At 47.2% G+C, this 25,187-nt stretch overlaps 9 protein-coding genes across 9 annotated transcripts; 2 read left to right on the forward strand and 7 right to left on the reverse strand.

The window, feature by feature from the left end:
* Positions 1–180: 180 nt before the first annotated feature.
* LACBIDRAFT_307719 (glycogen phosphorylase) lies at positions 181–4,870 on the reverse strand (the record flags this gene model as incomplete). The annotated part of the gene is made up of 37 exons (XM_001886279.1): positions 181–348; positions 407–489; positions 545–603; positions 657–785; positions 839–860; positions 914–932; positions 993–1,021; positions 1,079–1,301; positions 1,351–1,367; positions 1,422–1,512; positions 1,562–1,594; positions 1,713–1,943; positions 1,998–2,023; positions 2,081–2,103; positions 2,154–2,218; positions 2,271–2,299; positions 2,354–2,398; positions 2,448–2,507; positions 2,557–2,570; positions 2,629–2,633; positions 2,687–2,711; positions 2,763–2,812; positions 2,865–2,990; positions 3,048–3,070; positions 3,119–3,198; positions 3,255–3,285; positions 3,335–3,339; positions 3,399–3,477; positions 3,533–3,746; positions 3,803–3,841; positions 3,894–3,977; positions 4,041–4,196; positions 4,252–4,353; positions 4,406–4,458; positions 4,518–4,589; positions 4,643–4,735; positions 4,798–4,870. 37 exons carry the CDS (start codon positions 4,868–4,870, stop codon positions 181–183), a joined length of 2,676 nt encoding a protein of 891 aa, XP_001886314.1.
* Positions 4,871–5,633: 763 nt separating this feature from the next.
* LACBIDRAFT_307720 (uncharacterized protein) lies at positions 5,634–6,956 on the reverse strand (the record flags this gene model as incomplete). Its single annotated transcript, XM_001886280.1, has 3 exons — positions 5,634–6,482; positions 6,536–6,853; positions 6,909–6,956. 3 exons carry the CDS (start codon positions 6,954–6,956, stop codon positions 5,634–5,636), a joined length of 1,215 nt encoding a protein of 404 aa, XP_001886315.1.
* Positions 6,957–7,208: 252 nt separating this feature from the next.
* Positions 7,209–8,648, reverse strand: LACBIDRAFT_307721 (oxidoreductase). The gene is made up of 7 exons (XM_001886281.1): positions 8,589–8,648; positions 8,403–8,534; positions 8,119–8,352; positions 7,935–8,058; positions 7,696–7,881; positions 7,510–7,634; positions 7,209–7,450 (listed from the first exon to the last, which is right to left on the reverse strand). Exons 1-7 carry the CDS (start codon positions 8,625–8,627, stop codon positions 7,352–7,354), a joined length of 939 nt encoding a protein of 312 aa, XP_001886316.1. The 5' UTR covers positions 8,628–8,648; the 3' UTR covers positions 7,209–7,351.
* Positions 8,649–9,748: 1,100 nt separating this feature from the next.
* Positions 9,749–10,982, reverse strand: LACBIDRAFT_331867 (uncharacterized protein; the record flags this gene model as incomplete). The annotated part of the gene is made up of 3 exons (XM_001886282.1): positions 9,749–10,010; positions 10,076–10,243; positions 10,411–10,982. The coding sequence occupies 3 exons, from the start codon at positions 10,980–10,982 to the stop codon at positions 9,749–9,751; spliced, it is 1,002 nt and encodes a 333-aa protein (XP_001886317.1).
* A 1,148-nt stretch (positions 10,983–12,130) lies between these two features.
* On the forward strand, positions 12,131–14,845 carry LACBIDRAFT_295342 (uncharacterized protein; the record flags this gene model as incomplete). The annotated part of the gene is made up of 7 exons (XM_001886194.1): positions 12,131–12,457; positions 12,677–12,723; positions 13,135–13,368; positions 13,506–14,140; positions 14,202–14,577; positions 14,677–14,697; positions 14,833–14,845. 7 exons carry the CDS (start codon positions 12,131–12,133, stop codon positions 14,843–14,845), a joined length of 1,653 nt encoding a protein of 550 aa, XP_001886229.1.
* Positions 14,846–17,723: 2,878 nt separating this feature from the next.
* LACBIDRAFT_307723 (uncharacterized protein) lies at positions 17,724–19,741 on the reverse strand (the record flags this gene model as incomplete). Its single annotated transcript, XM_001886283.1, has 4 exons — positions 17,724–18,340; positions 18,399–19,487; positions 19,539–19,652; positions 19,705–19,741. The coding sequence occupies 4 exons, from the start codon at positions 19,739–19,741 to the stop codon at positions 17,724–17,726; spliced, it is 1,857 nt and encodes a 618-aa protein (XP_001886318.1).
* Positions 19,742–20,913: 1,172 nt separating this feature from the next.
* LACBIDRAFT_331870 (uncharacterized protein) lies at positions 20,914–22,219 on the forward strand (the record flags this gene model as incomplete). Its single annotated transcript, XM_001886195.1, has 8 exons — positions 20,914–21,008; positions 21,108–21,130; positions 21,156–21,236; positions 21,344–21,382; positions 21,442–21,552; positions 21,759–21,882; positions 21,916–22,009; positions 22,187–22,219. The coding sequence occupies 8 exons, from the start codon at positions 20,914–20,916 to the stop codon at positions 22,217–22,219; spliced, it is 600 nt and encodes a 199-aa protein (XP_001886230.1).
* Positions 22,220–23,218: 999 nt separating this feature from the next.
* On the reverse strand, positions 23,219–23,612 carry LACBIDRAFT_307724 (uncharacterized protein; the record flags this gene model as incomplete). Its single annotated transcript, XM_001886284.1, has 3 exons — positions 23,219–23,305; positions 23,356–23,451; positions 23,559–23,612. The coding sequence occupies 3 exons, from the start codon at positions 23,610–23,612 to the stop codon at positions 23,219–23,221; spliced, it is 237 nt and encodes a 78-aa protein (XP_001886319.1).
* Positions 23,613–24,244: 632 nt separating this feature from the next.
* Positions 24,245–25,045, reverse strand: LACBIDRAFT_331871 (uncharacterized protein; the record flags this gene model as incomplete). Its single annotated transcript, XM_001886285.1, has 3 exons — positions 24,245–24,595; positions 24,650–24,741; positions 24,790–25,045. The coding sequence occupies 3 exons, from the start codon at positions 25,043–25,045 to the stop codon at positions 24,245–24,247; spliced, it is 699 nt and encodes a 232-aa protein (XP_001886320.1).
* Between the last annotated feature and the right edge of the window lie 142 nt (positions 25,046–25,187).

The following is a 25,187-nucleotide window of genomic DNA, read 5'->3' on the forward strand; positions in this document are numbered from 1 at the left end:
GTTCTACCCCTCCACTCCCGCTTTCTCGATTACATCTGTCTACATGCACTATCTTTCCCCAATTTATCATTCATCTATCCTAACGCGCGACATGTTTCTATGACCAAAATTTGAGAACAGCCGAACGCAACACGATGACCCTTTTTTCCCCAACACTCAGCCCAATCACAAGTACTATGCCTACTTCTTTGCGGGTTTCGAAGAAGCGGGAATATCAGCAGGAACCGGTGTCGCCTCCTTTGCGGGTTTCGAGGAAGCGGGTTTTTCAGCAGGGACCGGTGTCGCCTCAATGTTCCAGTAACTCTCTGCGTATTCGTTGATTGCGCGATCAGAGCTGAACTTGCCCATCTAAGGAGGAACCGAAGCGTCAACGATGAAAATAAAGTGGGACAAGAAGAGAGCGAACCTTGGCCGTTGTCTTGATCGATTTTTTGGTCCATTCCTCCTTATCAAGGTAGGCCTCATCAACCATCGCAAGAGCGGCAATGTCTATCGAAAAGTCAGTACGAACTCATCAAAGGCACGCTGAGGAGTCAGGACGAACAAGAATCGAAATCGTCGGTGAGGAGATAGTAGTCCCCTTGTCTGATCGTGTTCAAGAGTCTAATGTTCAACGTAAGGATTGGTCAAATGGTCAAGTTGCTGTAGGTACGCACGGTTCGTAAACACCATCGCCACCAAAGAGCCCTCCGGATATCTGGTCGAGAACTTGGGCCAAGGCTGGGCATTTCTGTTCAATAGGTACAGGGTGATAGACATGTTGATAGCGTAAATCCTCAACAGCACTGTAGTGGAAAGGTGAGAAATCATACGAGTGATGCGAGAGATCAACACTCACGGGGTCAAGTGTCCAAAGAAGACTACATAGTTCTTGCGTCAGTTGAGGCAACAATTGGCGAATGTCGCTACTTACAGACGTTGCTCTCTCCGACCTGTTGTCAAAGACCACGTAATCAGGACCAAATGTACAACGCAGGGCAAAGAATACTAACCTCTTCGGCGATCTCAATATTCGCTCCGTCTAATTGAACGGGTAGCCACGTCAGCAAGACGCCACAACACCACGCTTACCACTTACCAACAGTTCCAAGGAGTAGGCCACCGTTGAGGCAGAACTTCATGTTGGAGGTTCCTGACGCCTCGGTGCCTGCGGTCGAGATGTGCTGACTGATATCCGAGGCAGGGATGAGAACCTCTGCGAGGGAGACAGAGTAATCGGGAAGGAAGTAGAGTTGAAGGTATTCATTGGTCTCCGGGTCCGCATTGATTACTCGAGCTACATTGACGATGAGGCGAATGGTCTATTTCTTGTTAGTCAAGGTGATATTAGAAAGATAAATGAGAACCGACCAATTTCGCGATGTAGTCTGTTAATGGTTAGTGAGATAGAAATCACTTGCATAGCCAGACATGGCACTTACAGGCAGGAGCAGCTTTGCCGGCGAAGAAGACGACTTTTCTGTTGGCCTTGGCTCTCTCCGCAGGCTTCAAACTCTTCAAGGTGAGATATCTCTGAACGGATGTCGGTGATCGCATGTTAGTTGTCAACAATTGGACTTACGTGGATAACTCCAAGAATGTTCAAAGTTTGACGCTGTTCCAGGGTAAGGATAGTGATAGTCGATCAAGGAGGGTATATACCTTGTACTCATGCAGACGCTGGAACGAGGTCAGCTGCACAAACCGTTTGTCAAGGAACCTCGCATAAATACCTTAATTTGAACATCGTACATGGCATCTGTGCGAACTTTAAGACCAAGGGTCACTTCGACGTGGTGGGCCAATCGTTCCTTGTTGCGTTGTTTGATTGCAGCCCACTCGGCACGGAAGGTCTTGCTTTCGGCGTAAGGAAGCAATCCTTCCAACTTGGTGAGTTCCTTCAACCAGGCACCCGGGCTCAGCTGGAGGGTCTTCGAAATGAGCGCGCTCAGCTCGGGATTGCACTGGAGTGACAAATGAATTCCGGTGAGGACTGAGAAGTTACTTGAAAACCGTACCTGATCGAGCCACCTGCGAGGCGTAACTAAGTCGGAGTGGTTGGTTGAGCAATCTTTCAGAGAAAAGCTAGGACCCTACTCACTTCCGTTCGTAACATTCCCGAACCTAACATGCTCCATGGGTATTCCGGCAATCGATAGGGTAAAATGACTCACTTGCTAATGCCCTCGAACTCGACGAAGTCCTTCAAGATCGTCGTCCTAACGAGTTCACTGTGCAGCTGACCCCCGTTTGTTAGTTACCGCCATTTGGCGTGACAGGGACTCATTCACCTCAGCGACACCGTTCACTTTACGACTCCCTGTAACACACATGAACTGAGTAAGCAGCATAAACAAACAAACAAAATACATACCAACGCAGGCCAAGAACGCCATTCGAACCTGTTTGGGTGTGCCCTCTGAAAAGGTGTCAAAAAAGCTATGTTATGAACACGAATTCGATGTTACCTTCGATCAAGGACATCCTAGCAAGCCTATCTCTATCTCCGGGGTATTTCTTTTCAACAGCTAAGGAGATTTAAGCATACAAAACTGTGTATGGAGCCGGATGACTGACCTTGCAAGAAGAACCTGAAAGATGCGACACCAGTTGTGAGCTCCAGATGAATGTACACAAAGAAGACCATACAGGTTCTGTCAGATGAAGTCAGCTTAGGACGATAAAAGACCTAACTTCAAGCACTTACGATGTCATAGATGATTTGCAGGTGCCTACAGATGCTTAGTTTAGCATGCGTTTATCTTCAACGAAGGAACACTAACCTTGGCAAGACGTGCTCCAGCAACGGAACGGGCCACTTCTCCAACGCCTCCTACAGTTGAAAGTTAGATTCGATGGTGATGCAACGTATGACCTGAACTAACAGGCAACACCGTGTGGTTGGTGTAGAAGAAGGTGTTAGTTACGATCTCCCATGCTTGGTTCCAATGGAGATCCTCATCATCAATGAGAATGCGCATCAACTCCGGGATGGCAAGAGTTGGATGGGTCTGGGCAAGTGAACGTTAGCGATGCCAAAAAGCTATGTATGAGAAGAATAAACTCACGTCATTGAGCTGGATTGCGACATCTAACAAGGACGTGAGTACAGAGTCGGTCAGAGAAACCATTGACCTACGGTCTGAGAATTCTTTGATGGGTTTGCCAGTGTTTTTGAAACGGCGGAGAATGTCGGCCAGACTGGCGGCAGTCCAAAAGCTAGATGATCAAAGAGTATGTGAACGATCGCAGGAGCCAACGAAGAGAAAACGTACTATTGCTGCTTCAAGCGTAACTCTTTTCCGACTTGACGAAATCATGAGCATAGGTTCTTGTCTCAAAACGTTACACGTACAGGAACTGTCGAAGAGCAACAAAGGGGTGAGTACCGAATCAGATTGTCATATAAGAGGACGTACGTATGGTCGTTGGGATAGAGTACGGATGTGATGGCATCGGCACTGTTGGACGCCTCAACTGCTCCCTCGTAGTTTCCAGCTTGGCAGAATATCAGAAAGAGATTTGGAAAACACATGATGATGAGCGTCTTCACCATTAAAAGAGTTCAAATCGAAACCACGCTTGGGCTTGCTCTCCCAAAGCCTCAGATTGTTTGTCGTTTTGGTTCCATATCCGGGGATCATAACATCATACGCAACGGCGAGGACCTCTTGGCCACCTTGCCATATGGCACGTCCGCTTCCATCCGCCATGCGGTCCGCATTACCGTAGAAGCGAACTTGATAGGTGACATCAAGACGCGGGAGCTTTAGAGGTGTGTGAGGACATAGGGGGGAGAGAAGAAGAAGGACGGAAAACATACCTCCCAAGGGTTCTGGTTCTCCAGCCACGGATCGGGAGCCTAGGGCGACAATTCAGTGGATGTATGCGCCTCTACAGAACCATCGCCGCACCTCAAGTTGTTCACCATCCTGGGAAATGAGCTGCTGGAAGATTCCATATTTGTACCTCAAGCCGTAGCCCCAGACTGGGAGTTCCTATCACCGCAAGTTGAGTAATGAAAGTAATCTAAGATGAAAGATCGACACGGCGAAACGGACCTGTGATGCGGAGGAGTCCAAGTAACATGCAGCAAGGCGACCAAGACCACCATTTCCCAGAGCAGCATCACGTTCTTTTTCGAGGAGATCCTCCATGTTAAAGCCGAGATTCTTGAGACCGTCCTTGTATAGGTCCTTGAGACCCAAGTTGAGAAGCTATCGTCGTCCTATGTCAGGCAACATCACTCAAGAACATATAACCTAGACTTACAGCATTGTCGAGCGTGCGGCCCATGAGGAACTCGAGCGAGAGATAATAAGCGCGCTTGGGTGCTTTTCTTGTATAGTTCATCTGCGTCTCATTCCAATTGACCTGACGAAGTGTATTCAGAACTCGCGCAAGGGGGCTTCGGAAAGTCACTCACGAGCAGGTCATCCCTGACGGAGAGTGCTGAAGCCTGATAGGCACCAAAATCGTCTATATATACGCGTCATTGAGTGTTCTCTCAAAAAGTCAGGGGGGTCGTGGTCACTCACCCAAATTGTATGGCTGGCGAGCCAAGGAAGTCTGAACGTGATTGACGACCGACCTCGTCACATCGCTGATACCTAAGTTATGAATGGTAAATCTGGTTCAATCACGGAAGGAACCGCGTACTCACCCTTGTCGACACTACGCATCCCATCCCTCCAAGCCTTTTCGTCGCCCTTGGGCCACTTTTCTTTCCCAGTTTCATCGGTCTCGGGGATGAAACCTGCGCAAAACGACGCGAATGAGCCCTCTGGTCACTCATGACGTTCACAACGCGTCACTTACCAGTCAACGTTCGTACATGGCGACGCGGTCTGACGACTTTGCCAATCGACTTGGGATCGATGGTCGAAGTCATTGTGGGGACAATGTGGTAGGAAGAAAGAGAGGTGGGGGGAAAGGATCAAGAGTGGGTTATAAATGATGGTTATCTAGCCTTTTTCTCGCTTGTCCCAAAGCAATGACAGGTTTTGGTGACGTCATCCATTGCGCAACGACATTCCCGTTTAGGAAATCCCACCATCCCAACGTGCCTCACAAGTTGTGAATGGAACGCCCTTATGATCGACGCTTTTTGAGCGATATTAAATTTTCTGGAACTCTTTACAACCGTATAACTTTTCAGGTGGTGCGGAGATTGAGGAACGCAGGGTCGCGTTGAATGAAGGCTTTACTGGCGACGCTGAGGGTAGGTCTGGGGTATGTCATGAGATTATAGATTGAACCCAGGGTGAAAGTTCATATACATTCGGTACGTCCGTTCCGCGTTTCTCTAGTGAAAAATTATCGCTTGGAATGCGCCGACCGATCGTAGAACATGTCAGTGCGGTGTCGCCGCGGACATCATTGAGGCCACCTAAGGGATCTACAAGAAGCCCAGTCTCCTACCCCGTGTCCCTTAGTGCACCTATGAAAGATGTAAAAAGGGATGAGCGCAATGCAAGATCAACGAGAATGACATTTCGCACCTCTAGTTTCACTGTGTTTGATCTTTGAAGTACGAATCGCAAATGTGTATATATGAGTGCGGATTAGGAGCGAAAAAACACTGCTTGATAAATGAGAAAGTAAATCAAACCGCCTTTATGATTTTTTCACACCAACCTTCCCCAATTGTCCCACTAAATGCGAATTCGTCGAGTCCCCACCGCTTCCACCATATCCGAGCCGTCGTCCATTGAGTCATCTTCGCAGGGATCACTGACAGTGTCCTCCTCATCCTCTTCGTCTTCTTCTTCATCCATCTCGGCATCCGACCAGCTCGCATCATCAACACCGGCTCTGATCGCCCAGCCCGAGTCGACGTCCAAAACCATAGCAAGGGTCTCATCCTCAAACTCCTCAGAGTCATCGGACTCTACGTCCGTCGCCTCATAATAGTCAAGATCCACAATAGGTCTTTCGGTATCTTGCTCACCCTCCCTATCACCCTCACCCTCTTCACCAACCCCTTCTACCCCCTCTGCCCCTTCCTCGTCCTCTTCCTCAAACGTCAAAGGCTCCTTCAACCTCTCCGCATCCCCCTTCCCCATCCTCGTAGTCCAAATCCCCGTAACCTCCTGCATAGTCTCCCAACGCGCAAAATCCACAGGAAAAAGCAACGCATCCTCCAAAAGCCCCTCAACAAACTCCGACCCATCCAAATCATCTTCATCAAGCATAATCTTCCGTCCAAGGTGGATTCTCCACTTATGCCCCACCTTCATCGCGGGCCCGGAAAACTCATCAAAGAGTTCCTGGTCTGCCCATGCGAATATCCCATCTTCAGGTGTGAATTCTAGACTGAAAGTCTCGACCATGAGTCGCGTAGCGCCCCTTTTGAGGAGGTGAGTAAAGTCGGCCTTGGAATACCCATGTGGGGTTTTCTTGAACCTGATGGCGTCGCAGAGGGGAGTATCACCCCTAGGGACTAAGCTGCGGTCGAGAGCTACAGCATGAGAGTCTGTGGCATTCGATTCTTCGTATAATTCCTATTGAGTCAAACATAAGCGCCCGGCCTTCGTAGGACAATTTGACCAGGAACAACTACTGACCGGCACCCATACATGCTCAGTCGCACAGAAATGACAAGCCCTTCAACGACCTCCCCAGCACACCTCACACATCTAGGAACGCCCGCATCGTCAATCGGCTCTTGTAGCTCATCCTCCTCATCCGTTTCTCCATCATCATACTCATCAGTGTCTCGGTCATCCCGAGTGGAAACGTCCTCGTCGCCTGCGTCCGGGTCCATAGCTAGAAGTACATCCTCTTCCTTTGTAGATTTCCCTTTCTGCGCGAGAAGAGCGCTTAGAAGGGCTGTTTTAAGTCGAGCATTTTCGGCTTCCTGAGCATCTATTTTCTTACCACATTGGGTATGTGAGCGCAGGAAGAAAGAGTGAGAGGGGGTGTAATACCTTCTTTTGAGCCTTGATTTTGCTTTGTAGGCGCTCAGAGTCGACCATTGCACTGTGAGGGGAATGACTGAGTCATGGTGCCACGCTCGATCAAAAGTGCCAGCTTCCTAACACCCACAAGTTAAATTCAAGTTCGCTACGATGTTGAATGGTACTAACGTTTTACTTGCATTTCGTCTTGACTTTCTTGAGGCGATACCATACATGGTGGTGTGAGTGTGCAAGGAATAATTCTTGTTGACATTAGGACCCTGACCCGAATCCGAAATACTCGGAGACCTTTTGATTCCTACAACGCCATTTTCTCAAAATTACTAGATACCCTACGAACATTCCAACAGAGGGTACATGGGAACGAAAAAACACAACGAAGTAACTTATGACAATAACATAAACCCAAATCCCCTCGAAGGCAAGCCTAGTTCAAGAGAACCCGAACCCGATTATGAGAAGAACCCCTGCGTCGTGAGGTATTGCCGATGTTCCGTCCTATGAGTAGCGACCCGTTTGTCGACGGATGAGCGCCAGATGGGTGTTGCAATCTATAGCCCGGAACGTTAGTATCCTGAAAGAGGGAGAGAAAAGTGGAATAGAAGCATACATAAGCAACCATATCAAAAATGCCGTCCAAGAACCAGTTATTCCTCGGGGTAGCACCGCGAGTGGAGGCGTGGAACAAACTCGTGATAAGATCTCCCGTTATATGTGCTTGTCCGCTCTCCACACCTGCAAAAAAGGAAAGTACGTCAGGTTAGATGGCAAAAGAAATGGTATGAAGGAAACACACCCTTGTACAAAGCCAACGCTGCCTGGTCAGCAGTAAGCCCATCATCCGCGCTCTCTATGTCCTTGACGATCTGCGGCTTCGTTTTGTTCTCCTCGTCATACCCCGGTGTGAACATGGTGGGGGGAAAGAAGATGTGTACACTGATTCCGTATAACATAAGTTCGGATTGGAGTGTATCCGCAAGGCCTGCAATGATTGATGAGATAAACTCGCAAGGACGGAGAAGGGGGGAAACATACCTCGTAAAGCATGCTTAGCAGGAGAATACGACGCCCAACCCAAGAAAGACATATACCCAAGCGTAGAAGACACCAACGCAATCCTCCCTTTTTTCTCCTGTTTCGCCATCATCTTCGCAGCTGCCTAGCAACATTCCCTTCAACAACAAAACGAAACCAAAAACCTTAGCAAAAACCAACTCACCCACGCAGTCCAAGCCTGCACCCAATACCCCGCCGTCATCCCATTCACCAAATCCTCCTCCGTCATCTCCACGAAGAACATGGGCTTCGAAGCGCCCGCACACGCAAACACGGCATCAGGCGCCTCACCACCATGTGCCGCGCATACTTCTTCCAGCGCAGCTATCGACGCTGCGGCTGTATCAAGGGAGTGCGAGTACCCTTTCAGTAGCTGGGAAGGGCTGACGCGGACTTCCTGCCAGTCATTGAGTGAGATGATTATCAGGGTATAAAAGGTAGACGTACTTCGAGCTCGGTCAGAGCCTTGTCGATTCTTCCTTGGTTCCGTGCGACAATGGAGACGTGGGCGCCTTTTTTGGTGAGTATTATGGCTAAGGAAAGTCCGAGACCTGTGCTCCCGCCTGTGATGTAGACGCGCTGAGTGATACCTAGTCAACGTTGGGTTTGTCATGGGTTTTTTGGAGGGCGTACCTTGCCATCTGGGTTCCACTTTTTCGAGAAACCGAACATCCTTTTTGGCGTCGAATCAAGAGGAGGAGGAGGAGGGTGGTGGGATTGGAGAAGAAAGAAAGAGGGTGGTTTATGTACGTTTCAGCAGTGACGTCGACGTCGGAGATTGGAAGGTGCATTCAAAATTTGATGCATTGATGATCATCGATCAATGACTTTTCCTTACCAGCTCTGGACGAACAGTTCTTGATACTGTTTCTACGCCTCCGTAAGCCGAGAGTGTAGAGTGGGTACTAAGTGGGAAAATCAGTCTGGATGAGGCTGGCCTTCGTATGTTTTTCTGTCTAGACTTTTCATACTCTTACCCCATGGCATGTTTTCAATTCGTAGCTATAGATCACAAACGTGAAAAAGGTTCTCAACATAGTCATGGCCTTTAGCTGAACTTCATTGAGCTAAGCCGAACATTACTCTGTTCTAACAACATGAAATACATCCCAACTTTTTTTGTCTGGCGACTAAAAGCTGTCATCTTTGAAATGTGGCATCAGAATGGACGAACAACCAATGAACAGCTTCAAACAAAAGAGTGCTCGACGAGTACTATCGTCAGTCGAAATCCTTATCGCTCTGCCGGACAGTCGAGCCCAATCACGGACTTCCGAGTTAACTCAGATCGATGCTGCAGGTGATAAGTCGGTCCCATGGACAGGAGTCACCAAAGACAGGCTTTGCGGCCCTTTTGCTGTTTCCGTATAATGTCTGGGGACATAAACCCACTCTATTTTGCGAGGTGCGTCTAATTTGATCGTTTTTGAAGAGTGGGTGAGCGCTCAGTACTCAGTTTTTGCAAGGGCGGTCACAACTGGAGAGGCAAGAAGAGGCTTGGTTACAACTTAAAACGCCGTTTCGTCCAGGAGAAAGTCCCGAAAGAGATGCCATTCACAGCGGTTCTTGCGATTGATTTTAGGACCGACTATCGATGGGTGTTGCGAGGGTATCCTTGAACGCCTCTCTTCCGAAACCCCAGGATATGCATATATATGCATGTACATTTAGATCGCAATAGCCTACTTGAGAAGCTGTCAGATTCGCTGCTCTCATCTGTTCTCAAAAGGACTGATGATACAATTGCACAAATCTATCAATTCGGTATTGAGAAAGACATGATTTAAAAAGGGCTACATTGCCTCTATATCTAGGCCTTGATCCCTGTTGGGTGATGGCGCGGGAATTCCGTATTGCTGTTCGAAGACCCAACCACCGATACGTGTCTTCCAGGATTTTTCAATGGCCATGAACTCCCGTTTCGTAGTGAGCTTGATGTGGGTTGCATGCCAGATCCCACAGGCGAGAATGAACCCCGCCAAGATATACCATACGTAACTTTTTGATATGGATTTGAAGGCGCCGGAGGTGTAGAGGATGATTGTGAAGACCGTACTGTAAAGATAATCTGTTCTCTGTTTTCTGGGAACCACGATCAACGCTTGCATTACCTGGCGTACCACACAAAAGGCATCACCATCAACTCGATTTCCCACCAAACACCAAAGCTCGGTTTGGGGCTCAACGCCTGGATGTTATTCAGACCAATGGATGAGAGGCAAGAGGGCGACTTTGAGCTCACGTTTACCCACTCAAATCCTTGGTAGGAAGATTCCAGAAGAGCAAACCTTTTGGAATATGAAGTGGACGTTAACAAGTAATTGATTCCCATGGCGAGGACGCATAATCCAGGTGGTTCGGATTTGCCCCTTTTGAGCACGATGGTTCCATAAGCAAGCCTTAGTCCATTCGCAACTTAATACAAAGCGAACGGCGATGCGGAGATGATACGCACGTAGTAATACCAATTGCCATCATAATCTCTAGTCTATTCCACAAAGTTGCCTTGTAAGGATGGAAGCGGTCCCAATGTTCATCCAGAGATGCGCTAAATTCAACGATATTCCATTCATCAACGTAGTCTTCTTCATTTGAGCGCGTTCCCAGCAGTGAAAGTTGAGTCTTCATTAACGTTTCCGAAAAGCCCTCAGAGCAAGCCGCTGACTGAACCGTTGCCTTCAGAAGAGGAAGAGTCGCCTCCACGCGTTGCTGTAAAAGTTCTACGGACAAGCGATACCAAGCAGTTTGCCTGAACGTGACGATGTAAAAGAGACAAGCAAGCAAGCTGCGCAGAAAGAGCGGGAAGGACGCCGTCGAGATGCGTGGCATTTTAACCATATTTCGCCGTTCGTACAAGAGTTTGAAATAAAGCTTGATACTATCCATGCGAGTTTTGGGTCGGGGAATCCTTTTTGGAGGTTGGCAGATAGCTGGTTGATTCAGATGCTGCGTATCAGCAGACATAGGCTTATTTGATGAAGACATTTGGCTAGGGGGTTCCACAGTTTCCGGATTTGCGTTGTCCATGTCGGGGATCAATTGGCGGCCTAAGTTGAACGGAAATGAGGGAACCCTAAACTGAATCGGAGTTCAAACCCAGATTTCGGGCTGCCAATCATTTGGCACAACCTGTTGAAGAACGCCCCCTCCCACAGCAATCCTCTTTCGTACCTCAAAGCCGCCCAGCGCCATCGACGACCAACTCGAGCTTCATCGCCCCGTTCTACGACCCGCATCTCTCTGATGGCAACTGAACCCCAGTCTGATTCTTCGGACAAGTATGAACTTGAAGAGTCTGGGTACATACTTCCATGATCTGGGTTCTCCAATGAACTGGCTGACATCAACTGAACCTAGAGAGCCGCAACTTCGCAGACACAGTGGAATTATGGAGCGTCTCAAAGTTTGTTACAATCTGTTGTTCGACCGGCGAAACATAGTGAACCTACCAGTCATCACCGTAAAACTATTCTGCATCGTTCTGCAATGCACCGCCGTTCTTCTTTTGTGTATCATCTCGCTCGGAGCCACCGCTCGGTATCGCCGTGCTACGAAACTACTGCAGCGACACGTTAAAGAGACTCTCCCTGTGTTAAAAGAAACTGTCTTGGCCTTGGCACCTTCTCAACCCTTCTCGGAACTTGAATTCACTCTCTTCCCTCTCGGCGGACTTCAGAGCTTTGATGGCAAATCCGACTATGATGAACAGGCTTTCGACGCGCCTTCTCTTGACAAACGATGGAGGCGATTCCACTTTGAAAAGCTAATCTGCTGGGTTTTCGGGCCGATCCGAACGGCGCATCTTCAAATGGCGTTGATATTTTGTCTGTGCGTAGCATGTTTCCCTCCCGTCGCCGAGAACATTCAAATTCAAAGTTGATGCATTCAAGGGTCTCTATTTATCTTGTCTTGTTCGAAACTTCCATAGGATTAGTTCCATGTGCGTTCCTCTTCACCTGTTCATTCAACTGCATGTACACCTCGATTGCGTACACCGACAAATTTTGGGAGATGAACCACACATACAAGGGTATAGAATGGGCAGAAGTGGGTCCTCCTTTTCCTATCATAAATATGCGAATGACTCCAATTAACCGCCAGTCACTAAGTCCAAAACCAAGTGCAGGGGTGTGGTGGGAGGTCGAATTGATAGCGATGCCTGCTGTTTGGACGATATGGTAACATCTTCGCAACAGCTGCTTTTTGGAGAGGCGAACACTCACAACTTGAATCACAGGATGTACTTCGGACTCGCCTACGTGCTCTGCTTTGACCCGGAAGAGGATCAGCTCCCATTAAGAGATTACTTGTTATGGATCTTGATCTCGTTGCTTTTCGTCTTTGGCATTCTCCACGGCAGCTACATTTTACTTGTCACCAAACGGGACAACGAGGTCATTGAAAAATCCTGGCACGCGCGTATGAACGGATGGGTCTTTGAGCAACAATACGTCGCTTTTGCAGTCTCGGAAGGCGTCATGGATCAGGGGCTTCAAGTTGAGGTGATGTAACTGCCCAAGTTTCAGAATAACTTGAGGATCCGAAGAAGTTGTGTATTCAAATAAATTTTATTCGTTATTTTGCAGCGGAGAGGGAGTACTCGAATACATTCGTCATACGACAACCCGGTCACCTCAATATTTGATATTATTTACTAGTCTGCCCTAGCGCGCTCATGATAGTCGTCGCCAGAAAATCATGTCTTGTATGTTCTGTTGTAGGTGCAGATCTTCTTAGGAAATCAGTTCAAGGACCCTGCGAGAGTGAAGTAAGTCATGCTTTGGAGGACAGTGGTTTGGAGGTGGCAGTGCCTGTCATAGCAGTGGGGTTGTGAAGGTTATCAGCGTAATCGCTTCTACTTCAACAACAACCATGTCCATTCCGTCCTGGCTTAGGAAACTAGAATCAAAAGTTCTGCCCCCGATTTCAACTCTCGACATTCCAGATGCATCGCGCATCGGTACGATGATCAAGGATATAGAGGGAAATGACAGCGCTCCCTCCCCCGTACATGGATTTCGAGGCGGTCCAACAGGTCAGTTTCCCTTCACTTGCGGCGTATGCGGAAGCTGGACACCTTCAATCCAATTTCGATGATAGCTGAGCCAGGTGTAAACCTTTCTGGACCGAAACCCGCACCCGGAGGATCCAATGATTCCATAATAAACTCATCTTCTAGGTCTACCTGGGAGGACGGGGTCACTACCTTTCCAATCAAAAAAGGAGGGGTATGGAACGGAGACGCGACAGTAACTAATCAGGCGGGTGACAACATTCATAACTCCACTCCTTACGTTGCTACGCCTGTCAGAAAGTCTCCGGAGAGCCGATTGAGCACACAACTTACTGCCAATCCTACCAGTCCTAAAGATAATTCCTTCTTTATCGCAAAGAGTGATTTGTTTGATGGAAGGTACGTGCTTGCAACAATCGAAGCAACGAATCAGTGTGTTAAAATCGATTCGTTTAACCTCAAAGCGAGAATGGGGCGTCACTGGAAGAATGGGTTCAGGTTTCATGCAGTCCCACTCGTGCCGACATAGTTCCAAGAGGTTCATCTGATACGTACGAAGAACCTCACCGAGAACTTCTCGAAACCCGAGCCGCTTTGAAATCCGCAAATAGCTCCCTGACGATTTTGGACCATAATTACAAGAAGCTGTGGGCCACGCAGGAGGAGGAGTTGCGGAAAGCTCAGGCTGAAATACAGCACCTTCTCGAACGCAACCGTCACCTGAACAAGGAACTCGCGACTGTGAAGCTGATGCCTAAAGTCGATTTGGCGTCAAGAATAGAAAATCTCAAGTTCCCAGAGTGCCCTGACCGAGTTGAACCTTCGACTGTTCAATTGAGCCAAAAGGTCATTGATCTGAATGAGGAGATATTCCAGTTTGCTGCGACCGTGGGGGAAATGATGGTCCCTCGCGGAGGAATGCACGCTGTATCGTCAGAGGAAATGGCCAGTGCATTTCAAAAATCCAGAAAGCTATTGGGGTCACAGATGACCATCGTGCTAGCCGCGGAAGCCCAGAATCGCCACAAGAATGTCAACCCTATGCTCGCTCAGGTTGTGTTGCAAATTGCAATCACAAGGTGGTGCGCAAATCTGATTTCCATCTGGAAACCATGGGATGAAAAAGTAGACGAAGTTTTGAATGATGTTTACTCAGGCATTCGTAAACTAGGTAAGTCGACGCTCTGCCGTCGTGGTTACATACAATCTGATGGAGGCAACATTAACTTCAGGAAATCAACGTATAAGTGGGACATGGCGCTCGCTCACTCGATCGCAATGGCACTCTCCAAATCAAGACTGGGTCACCAACTTTACGGATGACTTATCGTGTATCTTCCACACCGCGGGGTGGACAACGAGAAATCAAGACGAAGAATATCAATTTGAAAAGCGACTTCCAGCAATTTTGAAGTTTGTTCATGACATCCGGGTGGCCCTCGGTGAAGATGTTATCAGCGCTGATATAGAAATCGCCGTAATTGAACCTGGTACTCCGTTCAGTTCAAAATTGATGAAGAATAATTATGACGACGGGAAAGATGGATCTATTAGTGGCACAACGGGCATGGGTCTGAGGAGGATTGTGATGGAGAACACATCCGGCGGGTTCGTTCCCCATTCTAAAACAAGTTCCTTTCCACGTCCAAGAGTCATTCTCGAAGGGACGTTCAGAGAGATAGTGAATCATTAATGCCAATTTTGAAGTGATGGCTTGGCAAGAGACCTGTGAGTGCGCGAGACGAGATAACCATAAGAACCCACCAGACATATAGTCGCTAGATGCGAAAAACCTCTTTGTGGCACGCGCGTCCCTAGCAGTTGCGCACTCTAAAATCCGGCTCGAAACTTCCCCCAATACAGGACACACGACTGATCCTCCATCGCTCGAAGACTCGAAGTGCAGCAAACGCGGTCCAACATCTCCTGCTCAAGTTTCCTGGACCGCAGTCCGTTGGATACCTCACCTCGCAACGAAATAAGGTGACAATCCACGCACTTTCCTCGTGCCGGCCATCTGCTTGAATGAACGAAAGTCCAGTTCATGAGAGCCTGGAGGGAAATGTGATCTCGGAGGGGTGAGCGTAGATACGCTCCGGCGACGTTTCAAAAGGTGCTAATGCTGGTGACAACGTTGATGGCACGTTTATATGCGATAGAATGAAGGCCGGTATCTGCGAAGGGGAGGGAAGATAAATGACGTTAATTGTATGATTTTGATGTAGTGTGGTGATTGAAGCACACCTCCATCCACTACTACCCGATCGGAGTTTGTGCTACTTTCACGGAATGGACATCAAGGGACCGTCAAAGCGGAGAAGAAGGTCTTTTGTCGGGTGGATCGGTTGGGAGCCTCGGGATGTTTTGTGTTGATGTTGTTGTTGAGTATGGCAACAGGGAGTGGTCAGCTTCGTTTTCGCGGCAAACACCGTTGTTTGCCCACCTGCCGAGTTGCGTGCCGGACATAACTATTACAAAATACCATTTTCCCACAATAATTACCTTACTTGAGCTCGTAAAATGTTGAGCACTAACAGTTCTGAGAGTGCGTCGGAGATGGTAAGTACACAATCTCCTGTCTATTTGCTTTTTAAATTTGTTTGTTATCTTTATGTTATGATACTTCTGCCATGTAAATTGTTCTCTACCAACACTGTCCAGCTTTCAGCCAGTCACATTATGCTGTTCAAAAAATTAGTCAAAATTCGAAATTCTTTTTCAGCCACTGTGCAAAGTTGAAGAATGGTGAAACAAACTTCAGAAGTTAAGATTGAAGAAAGTAATTTGATTCTCTTCACCACAAATCTGCAGCACTCCTCATGCTGAATAAAACAGTAAAAAAAGCTATTTTTCAACTAAAATGCCTTTAGTATCATTGAAATTCTGTGGGGTAAGTTATTGTAAGTCCTGTGATAATTACAAGTACTCAGAAGGGAATAAATCTTCTAGTACATTTTCAAATCACTGATTTTCCCAGGTGTTATACTTTGAATGAGGTATTTTTTATTTACTCTGTGAATATGGAGGGTAAAGACATGACTGTAATGGAGAATTAGCATTAGCAAGAAAGGACAGTAGCTCATCAATTAATTCCTGGAATACAAGAAAATATGTAGAGTGAACATCCTAGTCAGAGATTGAAATATACATACCCATAGTCCTTAAATTTGAGTTGCAGTAGTCAAAAGATTTTCTCAGCTACCTTGCCACCAATTTGAAAATTTTCAAAGTCTGCAGATAGAACCATGAGATGAAAAAAATTCCAATGCATTTTTTACTAATCCTTTGACCTGGATTGAACCTCTTAGAGTTGGATAGATTGCAACAGGCTGAAAGCTGGGTAACATCAGTAAAAACAATTCAGAAGGTTAAGTACCATGATACAGAGCTGACAAACAAATTTCCAAACCAAATAGGCAGGAAATGGTCGGAAAGCTTGCATGTAGTATTTCGAAAAAGTGATACATCGTTCTTTGTTGAACTTGATACCAGCCGGCAGGTATCAGTCAAGACTATCATGAGTGATGACTATAAATCATACGGTGGACATCTACTATTAGCTCGGAGAACGAGATATATAGTGGATATGGTGGATATTTACTGTGAGTGAAATTCTAAGAAATCCATCGCTGTATCTCATTTTTAAAAGAATGGTGGATATTTACTGACTAGTCAAAATCTGTGTGTGGCTGTGCGTGCCCACCATGCCCTTCCATTTCTAACATTGACGGTGGGTATTAACTGACCAGTCAAAATTTGTGTGTGATGGTGGGTGTCCACTGTGCCCTTCTATTTTTAAAGGTGACAGTGGATATTTACTGACCAGTCAAATTTTGTGTATGACAGTGGGTGCCCACCGTGCCCTTCTATTTTTTGAAGTTGATGGTGGATATTTACTGTCCGGTCAAAATTTGTGTGTGACAGTGAGTGCCCACCGTGCACTTCTATTTTTGAGGTTGATGGTGGATATTTACTGTCCGGTCAAATTTTGTGCATGACGGTGGGAGTCCACCATCTCTTTCTGATTCTAAAGTTGACGGTGGATATTTACTGTCCAGTCAAAATTTATGTGTGATGGTGGCTGCCCACCATGCCCTTCTATTTTTGAAGTTGACGGTGGATATTTACTGACCAGTCAAATTTTGTGTGTGATGGTGGGTGCCCACCGTGCCCTTCTATTTTTGAAGTTGATGGTGGATATTTACTGTCCAGTCAAATTTTGTGCATGATGGTGGGTGCCCACCAGCCCTTCTATTTTTGAAGTTGATGGTGGATATTTACTGTCCGGTCAAAATTTGTGTGTGACAGTGAGTGCCCACCGTGCACTTCTATTTTTGAGGTTGATGGTGGATATTTACTGTCCGGTCAAATTTTGTGCATGACGGTGGGAGTCCACCATCTCTTTCTGATTCTAAAGTTGATGGTGGATATTTACTGTCCAGTCAAAATTTATGTGGCGGTGGCTGCTCACCATGCCCTTCTATTTCTTAAATTTGACAGTGGATATTTACTGTCCGGTCAAATTTTATGCGTGATGGTGGGTGCCCACCATACCCTTCTATTTTTAAATTTGATGGTGGATATTTACTGTCCAGTCAAAATTTGTGCATGACGGTGGGTGCGCACCGTGCCCTTCTATTTCTAAAATTAACAGTGGATATTTACTGTTCAGTCAAAATTTGTATGTGAGGGTGGGTACCCACCATACCCTCCTATTCTTGAATGGACAAATTTTAATTTAGAGGACAAAAATTCTACGCTACAACCCCTGCATCCACCTCATATTCCTGCTCTCCCAGAAATCCTGGAACGGAAACACCTTGTAGTTGCAAATATTCAGTCATCCGTGCAATCTGTAATAACCTTAAACGATTATGGCATCCCTCTGTACCCCATTTCAAGGCGAAGAGGTCATCTAGTGTCACCATGCCAATGAACTTGTATGCCTCAGCAAAGAAGCTGCGCAAACGAGGGGGGATGGTATCACACTTCAGATCCTCGCGGATGGTCACGTTGGGGTGTGACAATCCCACAGACCATGTTTTGAACCAAAAAAAATCGAAGAGCGCAAGTTCGATACTGCATCCACAATCCAAATGGCCCTCTGCAGCACGACACGTATAATCCTTCCTGTATCCAACCCCCTCGATCGATATAACTGTGTCATGCTTGGCGAAGCTATCCTCTGTGCGGTAGCGCCCGTGGTGACGGCAAATTTGATACGTACGCTCAAGGATGTAGAGGCTTAGTTCTCGACTGGTGGTGCCAGCTCGAGGCGCAAGGTCAACAATCTCACGGATCTTGCGCTTTAGGGATGGTTCGATGGCAGTCCCACTGGTGAGATAGCGATCAATTGCGGCCTCAGCAGCATCTACGCAAACAGATCACTTATGTTGTCAGATGTGTATGATCATACGCCAACAACACACCTTGCAACTTCGCCTGTTCCTCAGGCGACATTTCAATCCATTGTTCTCGTACGGCAAGAGCCTCTGTTGGTTTCTTATCACCATTATCCACCTTACCGACCTTCTCACCCTTCCCCTTCTTTGCCTTCTGTGTACCCTTCATCTTCTTCTTCGGTGGTGGCTCCACGTTCGATACTCCGAGTCGAAATGCAAATAACGCCTGCTCGTCGACTTCCCTCAACTCATCCTCTGCCAAGTGAAACAGCCCCTTCCATTTACCAGCTTCTACTACCCCCACCCCCTTCGTCGTCATTTGATCTTGAGTGAGTTGCAAGACCTCTCTAAGGGCTGACGACCGACAATCCACCTGAACACTGTTCAAGAACTCCTTGTACTGCTTCTCCGCTTGCTCCAACTTATCACGAGCTTCGCCCATTGAGTGCGTGGCCTCCTTTAACATTCGGTCAGCAGAAAGCTTATCATAAGTTGCGGGAATTCCTTTCCCCATCCCCCAATCATTTAGAAGACCCTCTAGACGGTGTAATTCAGACCGATGAGAAGCTGCAGTCGCCTCGTATCCATCTAAAACAGATATGTATTCCCTGTAGACGCCCGAGGGATCGTTCATCAGCTGCTTCTCTGAAAGCTCCAGAAGTTTGCGGAACTCTCGCTCGAGATCCAGTGAGACTTCATTCCCAGTATCCTGGTGCATGTTGACGTCGCTCATTCCCATAGGTGCAACAGACTCGGGAATCACAGGTCCAGAAGCCAAAGCAGGTGGTGGGACTTCGTGGGTATCAATGTTCATGGCATCGGGGGAAATAGGAGGTATAGAGGCGTCGAAAGATGGAGAAGTGTCCATATTTCCCTGTGACGATGGAAACATGGAGCAAGGGACATGAACGGAAGCAGGTGGGAGTGGGATGGTGGATGAAGCGTTGTTTGCTGTGTTCAGAGCAGGTGGATCAGAGACAATTTGAGCGCCAGGCGCAATGACTGGGACTTGTTGGGCCATCACTAAAGCTGCCTCCTTGAGTGCGTGAATTTGAACTAGCTCTTCATGCTCTTTCAATGCCTTGGCGTGCGCTTCCTCTGCCTTCTCAAATGCGACTGGAAAACACAATTATTATCTGGATACAATAGAGAGTCATGCCAACATACATTTAGTAGCACCTGCCCTGCGCTTTTTCTTCAACAACTTGAGGTTTTCCAAGTGATCCTCTGCTGAAGTCACGGCATGCGCAGCTTCGACAACTTTCCTCCTCGCCAAATTTTCTACATGAAACGTAAGTCATTAAATTAATCATTGCAAGGAAAGAGCTCATACCTTCTTCCAAAAGTGCTTCTGCGTTGTTGCTGTTCATGGCTGGGGATCTAAATTGGGGTCGCGTCTGTGAGGGATAATATGGCAGCTTCACGGAACCTCTTTGAACAATGACTTCGCCGTCAACCTTCCAGTGATTCGCCAAGGGAGTTATGAGAATTTCGCGTTGCTATGGAATCACAAGGTCTGCGTTGCACCACATGCATTTGACGGTTCAAAACTCTTGATGCTCGGAAATCAGATGACTGAAACTTCTTAAATTTACAGGAAACAAATTGTACCACATGGAAATGAACTCCTGCGCTTGAGTACACCATATGGAAGTTGAGTCCAAGTGCTTCCTTAATTTTTGCCGTTACCAGGCGACCACCAACTTTCAGCCCTCAAGTGGATTGGTATCAAAAGATCTTTGAAAGATTGCAAATGGTTGCAAACACGACACATGAGTGAAAACGCATGGTGGCAACTTGAACTATGTAGAATAATATTATCGCAGGTACAAACAACGGCCGGTCATAAAAATTGTTCCAAATGGCACCAATTCATCTACACATAATATGAAAACTTCCTACTTGTTCGAGCATTTAATACTTAAGCCTCTTCTCTCGATTAGGCTGAAAGTGGAACTCGGTTTGATTTTGTTTGGCATATTTCTTAGTCTGATTCACATATACACAAGTCGCAGAAAAAGTATTGAGATATTACAAGATCTATAGCAAAGCAGGCGTGCAAAATTCATAATGAAGCAACATGGAAAACTAATCTTTGCATTGCTCAAGTGATTCTTTGCGTGAAGTTTCCAGGAAAGCTTTGTAAGTGAAGCTCACGCCACTCAGATTCCACGTGGCGTCAATCAGACATCGACTGGTTGTGAGCAGTCATTGTCTGATTGACGCCATATGGGAGGTCGCCACACCACCTCCGAGCTCGACCTCTATGAATCCGCCTTCCGAGTTCCGTTGTCTCCCTTTTAGGAATTCGTCGTCGAGCGCACCCCAAGTTTTTGGATCATCTGTCTACTGACACATTTGTCGACGTGTCGGCAATTTCACGCAACGTGAGTACCAGTGTACCACATTATGTTTTACACAACTTTTCAGCTAAAAAAGGGTATTAGATTTCGTTTTTCTATCTACTACAAACCGAAATGACACGGGAGAAGACGAGCAAGACGATGACAACAAGCACAAGAAGACTCAACACTCAAATCCAATGCGTAAATGCCGCTGCAAGGATGCCGGAGTGCGGGCAATGAGCGGATACGCTACAGAGAGGCGGCAGTTCACATGGAGAAGCTGGGAGAGGTTGTGAGCTTTTGAAAGAGGTAACGAAAAGTGGTACTTACGGGTTGGAGGCGCGGTTGACTCTCATAGTCGCATTTTCTGTGGAGCGGCTTACCATCATAGGACACGTCGCCGTTTATACATCGGTCAGTGAACTTGTCCAATTGGTAGTAAATGAAGCTGACTCCCATCGCAACATCATTAGCGGCAGTGCTGCTCCCTTTCCGAGATCTCAGATGACGGTAGCCCCTGGTAAATCTCATCATCAGGCCACTCAGCAAACTCACGGCGAAAAGCTTCCACATAGATGTTGACAACTTCGGAATTGACGCAGCAAACTATGGCTCCTGTTATCGTAGGTATCATCATCTACAGCATGCATGGCCACGTCGTCAAGTGTATGTTCCTCTACTGCTTCATCGCCCATCGTCGTACTGACCTATCGGCTGACGACTAGTGGCCGAAGCTGAGAAAGCCAGCGCCGAGAAAGCAGGAGCAAAAGCTACCATGTACCAGTTTGTCTCACTGTCTTATGGTTTCTACCGAAGTGACTACGGTTCCGGTAGGGGTGGGTGTATCCCAGTCTCCCTGCCTAATCGCCAAACCACTCCTTCGTCTCGCCGTCGACGCCTGGATCGTCTATCTGGCTGTTGGGGTTGGAGGCGGGGTTGACTGTCATCATCGCCTCTTTTGTGGAGGGGCTCAGTCGCTATCATAGGAGACCTCTCCATTATGTTGGTGAGTGAACTTGTCCAGTGACTACGGTTCTAACAGGCGGCATTTTGGTAGGGGTGGGCGTCCCCTGGGTCTCCCCGCTTGGGGTTGACCCAGGACAATCACCAAACTACTTCTTTGTCTTGCCGTCGACGCCTTCACCATACCTGGGGGCCTTCTTGACGTACGTTGACACCCTGCATGCATGGGACTTCAGCCGCCTCATGCAATGCTTTGACAGGCCAGTGTTAGAAAATAGGCACTATCGGGAGTACTTCAGGTGGGCCATGCCACTGTTCGTCAAAATTCGTGTGAGTGCAGCTTTTTCAGTATATTGAAACGTGGAGTCGATCATTGGAACGGCGGTTTTCTTCCTTAGACTGTTTTCTACAATGACTACTCCGACTGCTTGCGGACTGATGCACTTGTGCTCCTGATCCCTATGGTCAGTATGATTACACACGGGTGAACTTACTGTAATAATTTAGCTTCTTTTCGGGGAAGGATTTTACAGTTCATAAATAAATTTGTCATCCCCCATTCATCTTGTGAATTCCCTCTCCACGCCAATGACGCGACGTGGTCTTCGTATGTATCACCAAATGAATTCCCCTATCTGGCCACCTCTCATGCCCCCAAATGAGTTGTCGATGCCTCCCACTTAGTATATGTGTTATTTCGTTTTCCTCGGTTTGCGCTCATCAGTGCGTTATGAGCTTTGAGGTCCTCTGTAATTATTACGATCGTTCAGATTTTCTTCCAGGAAATGATTTAAGTTATGAGCCAAGTATGCGGACATGCAAGATTAAGTCCATTGTCCACCTGAATTGCATGGAACACCTTATAGAATTTGGGATTGCTGTATTTCATCAGTGCCAAATTGCCGCATGTGCATGATTTTGGCTCAGACTATTTCACGCCACAGATAAACCACAACCACTGCGGAATGCGAGTTGGGTACAAATAAGTTTGAGCAACCTCATCATGTAATTAACCGTAAATCAGATTCATATGTGAAGCAGCTTGATAGCTAGTATTTCACTTCTCGGAAATCGTGCGAAGCCGTTTGGAAGCCGTCATACTCAGGTCATAGAATAGAATAGTATGTAGCACTTGGAAAAAATTACTTTCTGTATCGTTCAGACCAACTCTAATGTCCTACACTTCCACAGGAACCGATGCATAACCCATTCTTAGATCTATTTATTGAATTGTCCATTGTTTCTAGTGTGTTCATTATTCCGGAGTCAAATGCTACTTTGGGTGCGCAACTTGAAGACGAGTGCACATCGCGCGAATATCGGCTACACCAAACTTATGAATGCCCGCATTGGCCCGTTCAGGTATGGGGTGAATATCATGCCAAGAAACATCTCCCAAGCTCAATAAACACGTCTTGATATAAAGCTACGAGTTTTGCATAAGGTACGTCAAAGTTCAAACAACGTCGCACCTACCTGCGTTTGTACCAGACACAAGGGCATGACATCGATCAAGCTCTGCGCAGTCATGGAAAGCACTCAGGAGTTTAGTGCGGAGGCGGACAATGCTGGAGGCAGTTTTGTCGCATAGGACGAGGTGTCGGCTTGGAACAAAGAATAGGAATTCTGTGATGAGTTAGATAGCAACCCAGTGAATTGGAACATAAAAGACGAACATCATTTATCCTGTAGGTCAACGTGTCTTCAGCACCGGGAGCGTGTCCGACAACCCGCCAGTCATTGACAATGAGCCCGTGTCCAACTGGAGCGGTCTTGCCTTCTTATATAGTTTGGAGTATAACGATGACTTCGACGGAGGCCTCGAATGTCAGTGTTAGCGCTCGATACGTTTGTGCCCCAGCACGAGCGGTTTACTGACCATGAACACGTTCAGATCATAGGCGCTTCCAGCTGTCCCATCAGGCTGTATCATCTCGAAGGTAAGTACTCTTCACCCAATGCACAACGTAAATCTCATTTTAGTCGTCCCATCCTCCTCCAATATGACCTTTTTACTCGCCTCCCTCCTCTCCCACTTCTCCTTCTCCTTCGCCTCACGCTGAGCTAGCTCCTCCACCTTCTTCTTTCTTCCAGTCTGTTTCGCCTTTTCCAAAGATGACGGCATGGGCTTCTCATACGTCCCTGCCGCATCCTTCCGGGTTCAAAACGCTGGAGTCGATTCCGATGTTGGGTGGTTGGACAAGGTGACACAAGACTTCGGTAGGGCACTTCTATAGTTCCTTTTCCAGTGGTATCCGATCCAACTGCTTCGTCGATGCATAGTTTGTATACCGTATATGTCAGTCCTCCGAATTGAGTGGGGTGGGACTGAAGGGAGAAGCGTTGGATTGACATGATCTAGGATGTATTCTGACTCGGTTGCTTATCGTTATCTAATCTAGTAATACACTCACAATTTTCTGGCCCAGGTCAACTATGGTGCAGCTTCGCCTTGTTCTCTTCTTTCCATTTTTGCGGAGCATACTCTAACCTCTTCGCCTTAACGTTCTTGACGTTCCAGGTTTATAAAGTTCTATGTTGCATCGTCAATTTACATAATCTGAGCTACTGTGATATTCCAGCTGCTTTCAACTTAGCCTCGACTGCCTTAAGACGACCCAAAAGTTCCTCCACCACTTTTGACGTCTCCTGTAATTCAACATCTCTCGAATCCAATTGACTTTGTTTCTCCTGAAGTTGTTGTCGTAACTCCGCCTGTTTTGCAAATCCATCTGCGCGGCGAGTGGTGATGAGGTTGTCGAAGATTGAATTGAACTCGTTGGTAATCCCTTCAATTGCATCGTGTGCTTCTAGGCGAAACTTTGGTGAGGAGTAATGAATGAATTCTTGTTGTGCATTGGAGTGATTAGCGGTGAAGAAGATCCAAGCGCCAGTTGCGTGAGCAAGACGTTCACACTGAGTGATTATTATTAGCTTGTTCGGGTTGATGGATAAGAGGAAATAACTCACACAATTGACGATGTCTTTCATTTGAATGTTAAAGTATTTACTTGCATTCTGACCGCTAAGGAGGTCTGGAAGAGTTCGGGACCGAGAAATGGCTGCATAGAGAGTGAATCGAAATTAAGTGGGAGTTAATCAGTACAGACCATATGGTCGACTTCCTCGAGCGACTCCCTCCACGACTTCAACCCTTTTTGACGCTTGCGTGGAAGATGCTGATGGCACGTGCAATGGGGCAGGGCTCGCGTCAACCGGAATCGGCGTTGTTCCTGCAGCGGAATGATTTTCACGTGAAATGCTGGGTGTCATGGCGATGCTTTCCTGAAGAGCATGGCGATAGCCTGGAACACGACGCATAGGCGTCATTGGGTCTTTGATGCGACGATCTCTGAGTGCGCTCATGAGGTACACGTTTGGAAAGACAGCCTGTGAAAATTGGAACAATGAGCGCTGAGCGGTAAGACTAAGTACCAAACCGAAGGGCAGGGGACGTCACCGTTTCTACATCCGTTTGAGAAGGGACTGGAAGCGGAGTTGTTGAGGC

The sequence above is a fragment of the Laccaria bicolor genome, genomic scaffold, assembly GCF_000143565.1.
Source record: "Laccaria bicolor S238N-H82 LACBIscaffold_36 genomic scaffold, whole genome shotgun sequence".
Taxonomy (NCBI): Eukaryota; Fungi; Basidiomycota; class Agaricomycetes; order Agaricales; family Hydnangiaceae; genus Laccaria; species Laccaria bicolor.

Bases quoted from the DNA above. Each gene is read 5' to 3' on its own strand.
- LACBIDRAFT_307721 (XM_001886281.1), bottom strand. From the start codon at position 8,627: ATGTTCGGTTTCTCGAAAAAGTGGAACCCAGATGGCAAG. The intron at 8,353-8,402 runs GTACGTCTACCT...AATGACTGGCAG, and splicing joins AGGCTCTGACCGAGCTCGAA to GAAGTCCGCGTCAGCCCTTC. The intron at 8,059-8,118 runs GTGAGTTGGTTT...GAATGTTGCTAG, and splicing joins TGCAGGCTTGGACTGCGTGG to GCAGCTGCGAAGATGATGGC.